General features: G+C 43.5%; 1 protein-coding gene and 1 pseudogene across 1 annotated transcript; both read left to right on the forward strand.

Moving 5' to 3' along the window:
* The first annotated feature begins 4,442 nt into the window (after positions 1-4,442).
* On the forward strand, positions 4,443-5,577 carry LOC119857134 (olfactory receptor 1009-like). Its single transcript, XM_043517185.1, is given in 3 exon segments — positions 4,443-4,551; positions 4,554-5,031; positions 5,262-5,577. Coding segments are annotated over 3 exon segments (903 nt in total).
* Positions 5,578-10,990: 5,413 nt separating this feature from the next.
* LOC119856846 lies at positions 10,991-11,899 on the forward strand (annotated as a pseudogene).
* The last annotated feature ends 1,370 nt before the right edge of the window (positions 11,900-13,269 follow it).

A 13,269-nucleotide genomic window follows, 5' to 3' on the forward strand; every position in this document is an offset into this window, starting at 1 on the left:
AATAGGAGAGGGGAAGGGGTTTGCATCCACGAGAGAGACTATATAACCCCCTGGGGAAACCCCTCCATTTTGTCTTCAGCTGGCACAAAAGATAGCCCCTCCACCCCAAGGAGATGCCTGAAAAAAACTGGAACAAAGGACAGTAACTACAGGAGTGTGAGTCATTGCTGGACCCACACTAGGAAGAAGTCTAGTCTGTAAAAGAGGCTTATTGCAACATCACTGAGGCTGTGACATACCAGGGTCCAACTCAGACTAATCAGCAACTGTGTCACACCTGCCTGCAACCTTGCAATGCCTTGCTGAAGTGGCTACTACCTTGCCACACACGAACAACTGTCAAGCATGAAAATTGCACCGAGGCATGGATGTGTAATTGCAGCCTGGCCAGGAATAGTTGGGTTACACTCAGGTTCTCACCACCCTTGGTTGTAAAGCAGGGGGACCCCAACATACTCCCCAGTCTTTGATTTCCTCCAGAAATGTACGTCCCATGCTGCTCAGTCCTCTCCTGGACAAGACAAGCTACATTGTCCATTATTTCTTTAATAGCACTAACATGCCTGCAACTTAGCTTCTCAGACACCTCTATTTAAACATAGTGGATTAGATCAAATGAAAAAACAAAGTTTATTGACCACAAAGATAGATTTTAAGTGAGTGCAAATAAGGAGGCACAGAAGTCAGACATGGTTTAAAGAAAAATAAAGCTAGAATGCAACTTCTTCCTAAGTTAACAAATGATGTGAAATTCAAAGCAAAAGTTTCCTCACCACATAGAATCATAGAATCATAGAAATAGAATATCAGGGTTGGAAGGGACCCCAGAAGGTCATCTAGTCCAACCCCCTGCTCAAAGCAGGACCAAGTCCCAGTTAAATCATCCCAGCCAGGGCTTTGTCAAGCCTGACCTTAAAAACCTCTAAGGAAGGAGATTCTACCACCTCCCTAGGTAACGCATTCCAGTGTTTCACCACCCTCTTAGTGAAAAAGTTTTTCCTAATATCCAATCTAAACCTCCCCCATTGCAACTTGAGACCATTACTCCTCGTTCTGTCATCTGCTACCATTGAGAACAGTCTAGAGCCATCCTCTTTGAAACCCCCTTTCAGGTAGTTGAAAGCAGCTATCAAATCCCCCCTCATCTTCTCTTCTGCAGACTAAACAATCCCAGCTCCCTCAGCCTCTCCTCATAAGTCATGTGCTCTAGACCCCTAATCATTTTCGTTGCCCTTCGTTGTACTCTTTCCAATTTATCCACATCCTTCCTGTAGTGTGGGGCCCAAAACTGGACACAGTACTCCAGATGAGGCCTCACCAGTGTCGAATAGAGGGGAACGATCACGTCCCTCGATCTGCTCGCTATGCCCCTACTTATACATCCCAAAATGCCATTGGCCTTCTTGGCAACAAGGGCACACTGCTGACTCATATCCAGCTTCTCGTCCACTGTCACCCCTAGGTCCTTTTCCGCAGAACTGCCGCCGAGCCATTCGGTCCCTAGTCTGTAGCGGTGCATTGGATTCTTCCATCCTAACTGCAGGACCCTGCACTTATCCTTATTGAACCTCATTAGATTTCTTTTGGCCCAATCCTCCAATTTGTCTAGGTCCTTCTGTATCCTATCCCTCCCCTCCAGCGTATCTACCACTCCTCCCAGTTTAGTATCATCCGCAAATTTGCTGAGAGTGCAATCCACACCATCCTCCAGATCATTTATGAAGATATTGAACAAAACGGGCCCCAGGACCGACCCCTGGGGCACTCCACTTGACACCGGCTGCCAACTAGACATGGAGCCATTGATCACTACCCGTTGAGCCCGACAATCTAGCCAGCTTTCTACCCACCTTATAGTGCATTCATCCAGCCCATACTTCCTTAACTTGCTGACAAGAATGCTGTGGGAGACCGTGTCAAAAGCTTTGCTAAAGTCAAGAAACAATACATCCACTGCTTTCCCTTCATCCACAGAACCAGTAATCTCATAAAAGGCGATTAGATTAGTCAGGCATGACCTTCCCTTGGTGAATCCATGCTGACTGTTCCTGATCACTTTCCTCTCCTCTAAGTGCTTCAGGATTGATTCTTTGAGGACCTGCTCCATGATTTTTCCAGGGACTGAGGTGAGGCTGACCGGCCTGTAGTTCCCAGGATCCTCCTTCTTCCCTTTTTTAAAGATGGGCACTACATTAGCCTTTTTCCAGTCATCCGGGACTGCTGTCAGCAGTCTCACTGACCAAACATCTTAGGTCAGGAGCCATCCCCCAGTCCAATGGCTGCTTCCTTTATACCTTCAGATGCAATGAATCAATGTGCAGAGAGAGAGAGAGAGAGAGTGGTGCCTTGGGATGTCTGCACCTTCTTTTTAGAGTCCTATTCCCCCTTTGAGAAACACTTCCATCTGTTTACCAGAAGAAAAAGTGTCTAAGTATAAGGATGTTCCCTGCTGCTTTTCCATCACCTATTTAGATACAAAGTTAAGTAGAACACACATTTGTTTGTTTAAGACAGAGCAGTTTGCCAGCCTCAGTTTTCAACATGTATTAATAACACAATACAGTGTAATCTTATAACTTCACATACATGATAAAAATATTATTAATATTTGTGAGGAGAGCATGACTATTTTTAGTTGACTCAAAGATTTATTTAGCATCTTATAGCTGAGCTCTGTGTGCAGATAATATGCATGCAAGAGGGACAGTTTTGTGAACTGCAGAAGTCCATAGCCTGGTGTGGCCTCCCCCTGAGCTCCTCTGGTCATCATGTGGTCAGCATTAAGGAAAATGAGTGAACCTACCTTTCCTACTTTGGGGAGTAACCTAGCAAGGGAAGAACATAGGATACCATGGTGATTGGCATGCTATAAATAGCTAGAAAATCTGGGGTACTCTTACATGTCTTGAAGGTTTTACATTCCACCTACTGGGGCCAGTACAATGAGGTTACTCTGAAACCAGGAATGACAGAGAAGATATCAGCTACACCTGCAAACAATTAGTACATTTCACCTGTATCTAACTTTCTGTTCCTTTGATTCCAAATTTGTTGCAAAGGCTGGTTGAAAATTTTTCTTGAGAAGTCTTTTTGATAGGAAATTGGTATTTTGGTGGAAAGCTTATAATGTCTGGTGAAAAGATAACCTGTTGGAAAAAATTGTTAAATGGAAAATACAAACACCTCTGCTCCCTAACCACGGCTGTGGGATTCTGGTGATGTTCCAGGAAAGTTCAGCAAGAGGACAGACCATCATGCATCATGGGGGATATAGTCCAGCCTGGGAGTCTGGCCCATGGAAGAGACTGGTGGTGTGTAGTCTCTGAGGCACCCCCATGGTATTTCTGAGTCAAAATATTAAGTTTTTAGTGAAAACATTTTGGTCTTCACAAAAATACCAAAAAACAAACAACCTTTGTGGATTAGCTCTACGCAGTACCCAGCTTGAAGTGAAAACAGCAGGATGAAATATACCCCTAACCTCATACTCTGTAACTCTGGTAGAAATTGCATCATTTAAAAACCAGTAAGAAAGAGTCAGTCAAATTAATCCCCAGGGCACCAATTACACAGAGGAGGGTGGCTTTGGTTTACTGAATTCATTAATTATGAGTTATGGCTCTCTGAGCTCAGGTATTCCCAGTTGCTTCAGGAATCATGTCCCATAGATCACACATCTCAGTGTAAAGATTCCCAAATGGTACAAACTGGCAATTTCTGTCAATGATGAAACACCACCACAGCTCTCTTTCTCTTCTCAGCAGGTTCGTGCTATTGTCCTGATTTACAGATATGCAGAAATGCAGACACCTTAGGGATCAGCAGGTATTGAATTAAAGACCTCCAGCACTGAAAGCCTCAGCCCCAACTCTGACCCCTTCAGCTAAAGGAGCGATCTGCTGGGTTGGAAAAAAATAGGCAATTACCTAGTCACTGAAGCCAGGGCTTCCCATTATGTCTCTGAGTTTTCACACAGGCTGAAATAAATGCCAAAAAGCTTACTAAGCACCGTAAGCAACTTTACCCCAAATGGACATGCCAAGCCACAGAGCTCCCCTTTCCCAAAGAGGGTGGAAAGATTGACACTCCTTTCCTTTCACCCCTTCTTTAGCTAAGGAATAATCCCTTCAGTGTGATTCTCCCACAGCAGAGTCACAACTTACTGTTTTCTTTTTGGATGAGTGAACAGTAATGTTTGTGTGTGGGACATGATTAACCTGTGTGCCATTATGTTTGCACAGAGTGTGCATTTTATCCAACACCTGGAATGACCAGCTGTGAATATCTGGCTCTGTGGACTAAGCCCTTCCCTGAGCGGGTACTGATGCCCATTAAGAAATTGATCTCCATTATGCTCTCTTACCTCATTATAGAGAAGGGAAAGGTTTTCTGCACCCACCCTCCCCATATCTCTGTAGCTGCCTGATCTGTGTTCAGAGGAGATGGGAAAGCACTCGGAGGTGACTGAGTTCATTCTGTCAGGACTGAGGGATCATCCAGAGCTGCAGGTCCCCCTTTTTTTGGTATTCCTACTGGTTTATGGTATCACCCTGCAGGAGAATGGGGAATGATCTTGTTAATCACAATCGATCCCCGACTCCACACCCCCATGTACTTTTTCCTCATTAATTTGTCTTTCTGTGACCTCTGCATTTCCTTGATAATTTCCCCTAAGTTGCTGATGTATTTCTTAGCCAAGAGGAGAAGCATTTCTTTCAATGCCTGCACTGGGCAAATGTATCTCTCTATCATTTTTTCAGAAGTTGAGTGCCTCTTGCTGGCTGTGATGGCGTATGACCGTTATGTGGCCATCTGTAACCCACTGCTCTATACGGTCACCATGTCCAGGCACCTTTGTAAAGAGCTGGTGGCTGGGGTGTACGCTGTGGGGGTGGTGGATTCAATGATACACACATTTTGTACAGTTCGGCTGTCATTCTGTGGCTCCAGTGTCATCAGTCATTTCTTCTGTGACATCCTCCCACTGTTGGTGCTCTCCTGCTCTGACACCCGCATCAATGAGATTTCAGAGTAGCAGCCGTGTTAGTCTGTATTCACAAAAAGAAAAGGAGTACTTCTGGCACCTTAGAGACTAACAAATTTATTTGCGCGTAAGCTTTCGTGAGTAACAGCTCACTTCATCGGCTGTAACTCACGAAAGCTTATGCTCAAATAAATTTGGTAGTCTCTAAGCTGCCACAAGTACTCCTTTTCTTTTATCTATGAGATTGTGATCTTTGCTTTCACATGCTGCATTCAAGTGATCAGCTTGTGACTGTCCTCCTCTCCTACATCTATATCATCTCCACCATCCTGCAGATCAGCTCTGCTGAGGGCAGGCGCAAAGCCTTCTCCACCTGCACTTTCCACTTAACCGCTGTGGCCCTGTCTTTTAGCACCCTCCTCTTCATGTATTTGCGTCCCACCTCCAGCTATTCCATGGACAGAGATTAAGTGGCCTCAGTGTTTTACACGCTGGTGATCCCCATGTTGAACCCCCTCATCTACAGCCTGAGGAACACAGAGCTGAAGGACGCCTTGAGGAGAGCAATGAATAAACTCCTAACCAGTTCTTGAATCTGTTTAACTCTGTATTGATTTAGTTGTTGGGAGTGGAAACAGTTTAATTCAATTCCCAACCCATTACAACGTAATTTTGCAGAGCCCATGGGATTATTGTTCATTATTATTTTGTTCTTAAAATTAATTTGTTTGTATTCCAACAAGGTCTGAAGGCCCCAACTGAGGTCAGTGGACAAAACTTGAGGAAGACTCACAGGTCCAGAAAGAGAGAATGATTTTATAAGCTGGTTGCTAGGGGCATCCACCTAAAGGGTGAGATGTCCAACTTCATATCTCAGGACACCGGGTGGCAGTTCCCACTGTATTTTCCACTGAATGCATCCGAAGAAGTGAACTGTAGCTCCCGAAAGCTTATGCTCAAATTATGTGCCACAAGTCCCCCTTTTCTTTTGCGGATACAGACTAACACGGTTGCTGCTCTGAAACAGTTCCAAAGGGGTTTCTGTGACCCAACCCATCACACAGAGTTTAGGAATAAAATCGCAAAACAATGTGTGTGTGTCTGGGGGAGAGGGCGGGATGGGAGGACAGCACAAGATCCGATGGACTTCAATTGCCGGAAGGGTGGGTTAGCCTGGACATTAGGCAAAACATCCCAACAGTGAGGGTGGCTAAGGACTGGAATAACTTGCCCAGGAAGGTTGTGGAATCTCCACCATTGGAGATTGTTAAGAGCAGGTTAGAGAAACACGTTTCAGGGATGGTGTAGATAATACTCAGTTGTGCTGTGAGTGCAGGGGAATGGAATAGATGATCTCTCGAGGTCCCTTCCAATCCTATGAGTCTATGATATCACAAGGAGCCCTGCACTCGGGAGAGGGGGGACGCCAGCCTGAGCACTGGGCAGGGGAAGGGACACGCAACTTCCTTCACTTCACATTCAGCTCCACTGCACCCCCACCACATGCACACACAGTGTCCACTGCACACCAAACACACACACACACACACACACACAGAGTGCCCACTACACACAACACAGAGTGCCCAATGCACACCAAATGCACACACAAAGAGAAGGCACACTACACACACACCACACACTGAAAACCAAACATATACACACAGAGACAGAGTGTCCACTACACACCACAGCCTGACACTGAGCTCAGTCAGAATGCAGAATAATCTCTATTGGGAAGCTGCAATATTTCCAACGAGCCTGAATAAAAAGAGCCAAAGGGGAATCTGCTGCCCTGGCAGTGAGATAGGATTAGATTTCCCTACTTGTCTTTTCCATTGGCAGCTTCTCTGAGGCCTGGTTTATGCTGAAAAAAAAAGATCAACAGAGCTCGGTCATACAGGGCAGGGAAACGTTTCACACCCTTTGGGTGGCAGTTAGCTTGTACTGACCCTCAGTGTAATTCTTCCATTGACCGAGCTACTGCCTCTCGGGGACGTGGATTAACTACATCGAAGGAAAAACCCTTCCATCAATGTGGAAAGAATCTACACTATGGCACTGCTGCACACCATAGCTGTGTCAATGTATTGGCCTTAGTATAGATATTCCCTGTATCGATCAGTGAGTTTTCCCCCTTCCCATTAAAGCAATTTTTCTCTCCTTTTCCATCATTCTTCTCCCTCCCTTGATAAAGCTCTTTCCTTCTTTTGATGGGTAAAAATGTTCAGAAAAGTTGAAATTTCTCCTCTCAGGATAATTCCTTCCTTCCTTCCCCTCCCATGAATGTTATTTCAATTAAAAGCTGAAATGCTCTGAAACTGACTTGCTTGCCCATGGCTTAGTGGTACCTCTTAGTTTTTCCTCCCTTCACTTACAATGAGTTGAGGATGGAAGCAGTACCAGCTCAAAACCCAAAAAATCAGACTAAGAGTCTAATCTTTCCCTGTTTGCTACCACACCAACGTTACCCTTAATACCTCTGGAGCTGCTAACTTGGGCGGCAGACGTTAAATTTGGCTTTGATGACTTTGAGATTTGGTCCGAAGAACATCTTTGATCCCAGGACAATAGGTGTGCACAACACATGCAATTAATGTTGTTGCCATGTATTTCCTTTTGGAAATGGAACACAGACGGACAGAGAATCAGCTGGCCTGGATCGCTGTCTCTCCTTTGAGGTCATTTAAACATGATACAAAACTGAGGTGACTGTATTCCACTTTATTTGTTAGTCACCTCTTCAAATGCTTCAAGTAATTTCCCAGCGTTGGGATGCAAAGAAATGAGTGAATTTCATCTCGACTAATAATTTATTATCAAAAACAATACTGTTTGGATTGACCTGAAATTTTTCACAAACGTGTTACAAATACGCCTAATAGCTTTGTCCCAAAACAATGTTTGTGTGTGTGTGTGTGGGGGGGAGGATTTCATAGATTCATAGATATTAAGGTCAGAAGGGACCATTATGACCATCTAGTCTGACTGCCTGCACAATGCAGGCCACAGAATCTCACCCACTCACTCCTCTAAGAAACCTCTAACCTATGTCTGAGCTATTGAAGTCCTCAAATCATGTTTTAAAGACTTCAAGGAACAGAGAATTCTCCAGCAAGTGATCCATGCCCCATGCCACAGAGGAAGGAGAAAAACCTCAAGAGCCTCTGACAATCTGCCCTGGAGGAAAATTCCTTCCCGACCCCAAATATGGTGATCAGCTGAACCCTGAGCATATGGGCAAGATTCACCAGCCGGATATCCAGGAAAGATTTCTCTGTAGTAACTCAGCTCCCACCCCATCTAACATCCCATCATAGGCCATTGGGCCTATTTACCATGAATACTTATAGATTAATTTATTGCCAAAATCATGTTATACCATCATACCATCTCCTCCATAAACTTATCAAGTTTAGTCTTAAAGCAAGATAGGTCTTTTGCCCCCACTGCTTCCCTTGGAAGGCTATTCCAAAACTTCACTCCTCTGATGGTTAGAAACCTTTGTCTAATTTCAAGTCTAAACTTCTCAATGACCAGTTTATATCCATTTGTTCTTGTGTCCACATTGGTGCTGAGCTTAAATAATTCCTCTCCCTCTCCGGTATTTCTCCCTCTATATCTTTATAGAGAGCAATCATATCTACCCTGAACCTTCTTTTAGGTAGGCTAAACGAGCCAAGCTCCTTGAGTCTCCTTTCATAAGACAGATTTTCCATTCCTTGGATCATCCTTGTAGCCCTTCGCTGTACCTGTTCCAGTTTGAATTAATCTTTCTTAAACATAGGAGACCAGAACTGCACACAGTATTTCAGGTGAGGTCTCACCAGTGTCTTGGATAATGGTACTAAAACCTCCTTATCTCTTCTGGAAATACCAAGACCGCATTAGCTTTTTTCACGGCCATATCATATTGGCAGCTCATAGTCATCCTATGATCAACAAATACTGCAAGGTCCTTCTCCTCATCCGTTACTTCTAATTGATGTGTCTCCAGCTTATAACTAAAATTCTTATTATTAATCCCTAAATGCATAACCTTACATTTCTCACTATTAAATTTCATCCTATTACTATTACTCCAGATTACAAGGTCATCCAACTCTTCCTGTATGATATTCCGGTCTCTCTCTAAATTAGCAATACCTCCCAGCTTTGTATCATCCACAAACTTTATTAGCACACTCCCACTTTTTGTACCGAGATCAGTAATAAAAAGATTAAATAAGATTGGTCCCAAAACTGAGCCCTGAGGAACTCCACTGGTAACCTCCCTCCAGCCTGACAGTTCAGCTTTCAGTAGGACCCGCTGTAGTCTCCGTTAACCATTTCCTTTTCCACCTTTCAATTTTCATATTGATCCCCATCTTTTCCAATTTAACTAATAATTCCCCGTGTCGCACCGTATCAAATGACTTACTGAAATCTAGGTAAATTTGATCCACTGTGTTTCCTTTGTCTAAAAAATCTGTTACTTTCTCAAAGAAGGTGATCAGGTTGGTTTGGCACGATCTACCTTTTGTAAAACCATGTTGTATTTTGTCCCATTTACCATTGACCTCAATGTCCTTAACTACTTTCTCCTTCAAAATTTTTTCCAAGATCTTCCATACTACAGATGTCAAAATAACAGGCCTGTAGTTACCCGGATCACTTTTTTTTCCTTTCTTAAAAATAGGAAGTTAGCAATTCTCCAATCATACGGTAAAACCCCTGAGTTTACAGTTTCATTAAAAATTCTTGCTAATGGGCTTGCAATTTCATGTGCCAATTCCGTTAATATTCTTGGATGAAGATTATCTGGGCACCCCGATTTAGTCCCATTAAGCTGTTCAAGTTTTAGCCGGTTGCAATGCAGCCACTGCAGGAGGCGGTGATGGTCCTTCCCTTTGTAATTTTTAGCCCAAGAGTTGCGGTATTCACCGGTGAGGTGGTAAATCTGGGTTCTATTCCCCATTCTGTCCATTGCTGGGCAAAGCTCTGTGTGACATTGCTCTCCATATGCTTTATGAAAATATGCTTCTGAATAAGAAACAACTGGAATATGCTTTAGGCTAAGTGCCTCATGTAACATGTCATTATAAAGTTTATAATCCACTAAGTGTGTTCATCCTATTTGTTTACATGGATTATTTTTATGTCTGGAATTAGGAGAATAAGATATTAACCTGTATTTCTGATTTTGACATATTAAATGGAGACCATTAAAGGTGCTTCAGAATCAATGAATTGTGAATGGCTTAGTTTAGCTGCAAGCCTTCCTGTGTACATGTGGGACAAACCAGGAAGAATGGAGATTGGGGTCTTATAGTGACATGTGACCACGTCACCAGATATTGAGCTCCATCTTGAAACTGGTACTTTTCCTGAGGGGGTGGAATTCCAAACAAAGGTTTCCCACCTTGGGGAAGTTCTATATAAAGTGGGATAGCAAACAATAAGGGTATTTAGCTCGCTTAAGAGATGGCCTCTCCACCCACAGAGATACCCGCAAGCACCTAGAAACATAAGGACTGTAACCACAGGGGTGGGTGAGAACAGGCTGGACTCAGGTCAGAAAACGCATCTGGTCTGAAAAGGATTTTACCTGAAATAACAACTGGGTTGAGAAGTTAACTGATTTCTGAGTGTATTAAGCTTCACCTTGCACGTTTTACTTTGTGATTTACTTTGTTCTATCTGTTACGACTTAAAATCACTTAAATCCTACTTTTTATACTTAATAAAATCACTTTTGTTCATTTATAAACTCAGTATGAGTTGGGGGGGCCAAAAAGCTATGCATATCTTTCTTGCAGAAATACAGGGGGTGAACATATCTTATTTTACCATGTATATGCTTTATACAGGGATGGTCTAGATAATACTTAGCACTGCCACGAGTGCAGGGAAGTGGACTAGATGACTTATCGAGGTACCTTCGAGTCCTATGATTCTTTCATCTTACAAGAAGCCCTGCACTGGAGGAGGGGGTACCCATGCTGAGCCGTGGGCAGGAGAAGGGACATGCATCTGCCTCCACTTGACATTAAGCTCCACAGTACCCATCAACACATTCACACACATACTGCCCACTGCACACCAAGCACACATAATGCCCAAGACACACACACAGTGCCAACTTCACACCAAACAGTCCCCCTGTTTCAGCTGTTCTTACTGCTTTATGGTATCACCCTGGTGGGGAATGGGGAATGATCTTATTAATCACCATTGACCCCCGACTCCACACTCCCAAGTACTTTTTCCTCAGGAATTTGTCTTTCTCTGACCTCTGCCTTTCCTCGACAATTTCCCCTAAGATGCTGCTGAATTTCTTAGCCGAGAGGAAAAACATTTCTTACATGGCCTGTTCTCTTCAAAAGTCTCTCTCTATCATTTTTGCAGATTCTCAGGGCTTCTTGCTGACTGTGATGGTGTATGACTGTTATGTGGCCATCTGTAACTCACTGCTCTATAGGGTCACCATGTCCAGGCAGCTTTGTAAACAACATCATCAATCATTTCTCCTGTGAATTCCCCCCACTGCTGGTACCTCCCTGTTCTGACACCTGATTCATTAAGATTATGATGTTTGCTTTCACATTGTGCATCACAGTGAGCATCTTTGTGGCCATCCTCCTCTCCTATATCTATATCACATGCACCATCCTGCAGATCTGCTCCACTGAGTGCTGGCGGAAAGCCTTCTCCAACTGCATTTTCCACTTGACAGCTGTGGCTCTGTATTTTGTTTCCCTCCTCTTTATGTATTTATGTCCCACCTCCATCTATCTTATGGACACAGACAAAATGGCCTCAGTGTTTTACCCTCTGGTGATCCCCCTATTGAACCCCCTCATCTACAGCCTGAGGAACACGGAGCTGAAGGACACCCTGAGGAAAGCAATGAACAAACTCCTAACCAATTCTTGAATCTGTTTAATTCTGTACTGGTTTACTGATGGGGAGTGGAAACAGGTGAATTCAATTCTTAGCCAATTGAAATATAATTTTGCAAGCCCATGGTAGTTGTTCATGGTTGTATTATTATATTATTATTATTAATTTTTATATTTCAACAAGGTCTGCAGACCCCAACTGAAATCAGTGGACAAAACACAGGAAGACTCAGAGGGCAAGAAAGAGAGAATGATTTTATAAGCTGGTGGCTAAGGGCATGGGTTATTTAATTAGTTATCCATAGTTGAACAACGTTGAAAGGTGAGAGCAGCCCAGACTGGAATAGCACATCGCTCAGTGGCTGGGATTCCTTCTGGAAATGAAGGAAACCCAAGTCCAGAGTGTGACAGTTTCGGTCACAGAGACCCTCATTGGGACTGTCACCTAATGTGCTGAAATTACCTCTGAGTCCATTTTCCCTGCCAGACTTGGTCTCCAGATCTCTGCCTTGTTGAGCCAGACATGCTACCAGCTGCAACCCAGATTGAGGGTCTGGGCCACACCCCCAAAACTGCAGATCTAGACTGAAACGATCTTAGCAGGATATCTCTCTCCAGCACGCAGACACCCAGCTCCCAGTGGAATCTAAACCCCAAATAAATACATTTTACTCTGCTAAAGTTTAAACAGGGTTAAATGATAATTGTTTGCCCTCTATATCACTGCAAGAGATATGCACAACTGTTTGCCCCCCAGTTAACAATTACTTGCACTGAATTTATAAATAAACAAAAGTGATTTTAAATATAAAAAGTAGGACTTAAGCAGTTTTAAGAAATAACAGAACAAACAAAATAAGTCACAAAGCAAAATAAAACAAAACATGCAAGGCTAAGCTTAATACACTCAGAAATCAGTTACAAATGTTAACTTCTTATCCCAGTTGTTACTTGAGGTAAAATCCTTCAGTGGTCAGATGCCTTTTCTGACTTGGGTCTCGTCTGTTCTCATCCACTCCTATGGTTACAGTCCTTTTGTTTCCAGGTGCTTGCAGGTATCTCCATGGGGTGGGAAGGCCATGACTTAAGCCAGCTGAAGACGCTCATTGTTTGCCTTCCCCACTTGAGCAGAACTTCCCTAAGGCAGGAATCCTTTTTTGGAATTCCACCCCCCTCTGGAAAAGTACCAGCTTCAAGACGGAGCTCAGTATCTGGTGACATGGTCTTGGGTTGTCCCACAGGTACACAGAGCCATTCACAGTTAATTGATTCTGAAGCACCTTTAATGGCCTCCACTTAAAATGTCTACATCAGTAATACAAGTTTATTCCTTATTCTCCTAACTCCAGACATAGAAATAATCCATGTAACCAAATAGGATGAATACACTTGGTAGATTATAAC

The sequence above is a fragment of the Dermochelys coriacea genome, chromosome 6 (assembly GCF_009764565.3).
Source record: "Dermochelys coriacea isolate rDerCor1 chromosome 6, rDerCor1.pri.v4, whole genome shotgun sequence".
Classification (NCBI taxonomy): Eukaryota; Metazoa; Chordata; order Testudines; family Dermochelyidae; genus Dermochelys; species Dermochelys coriacea.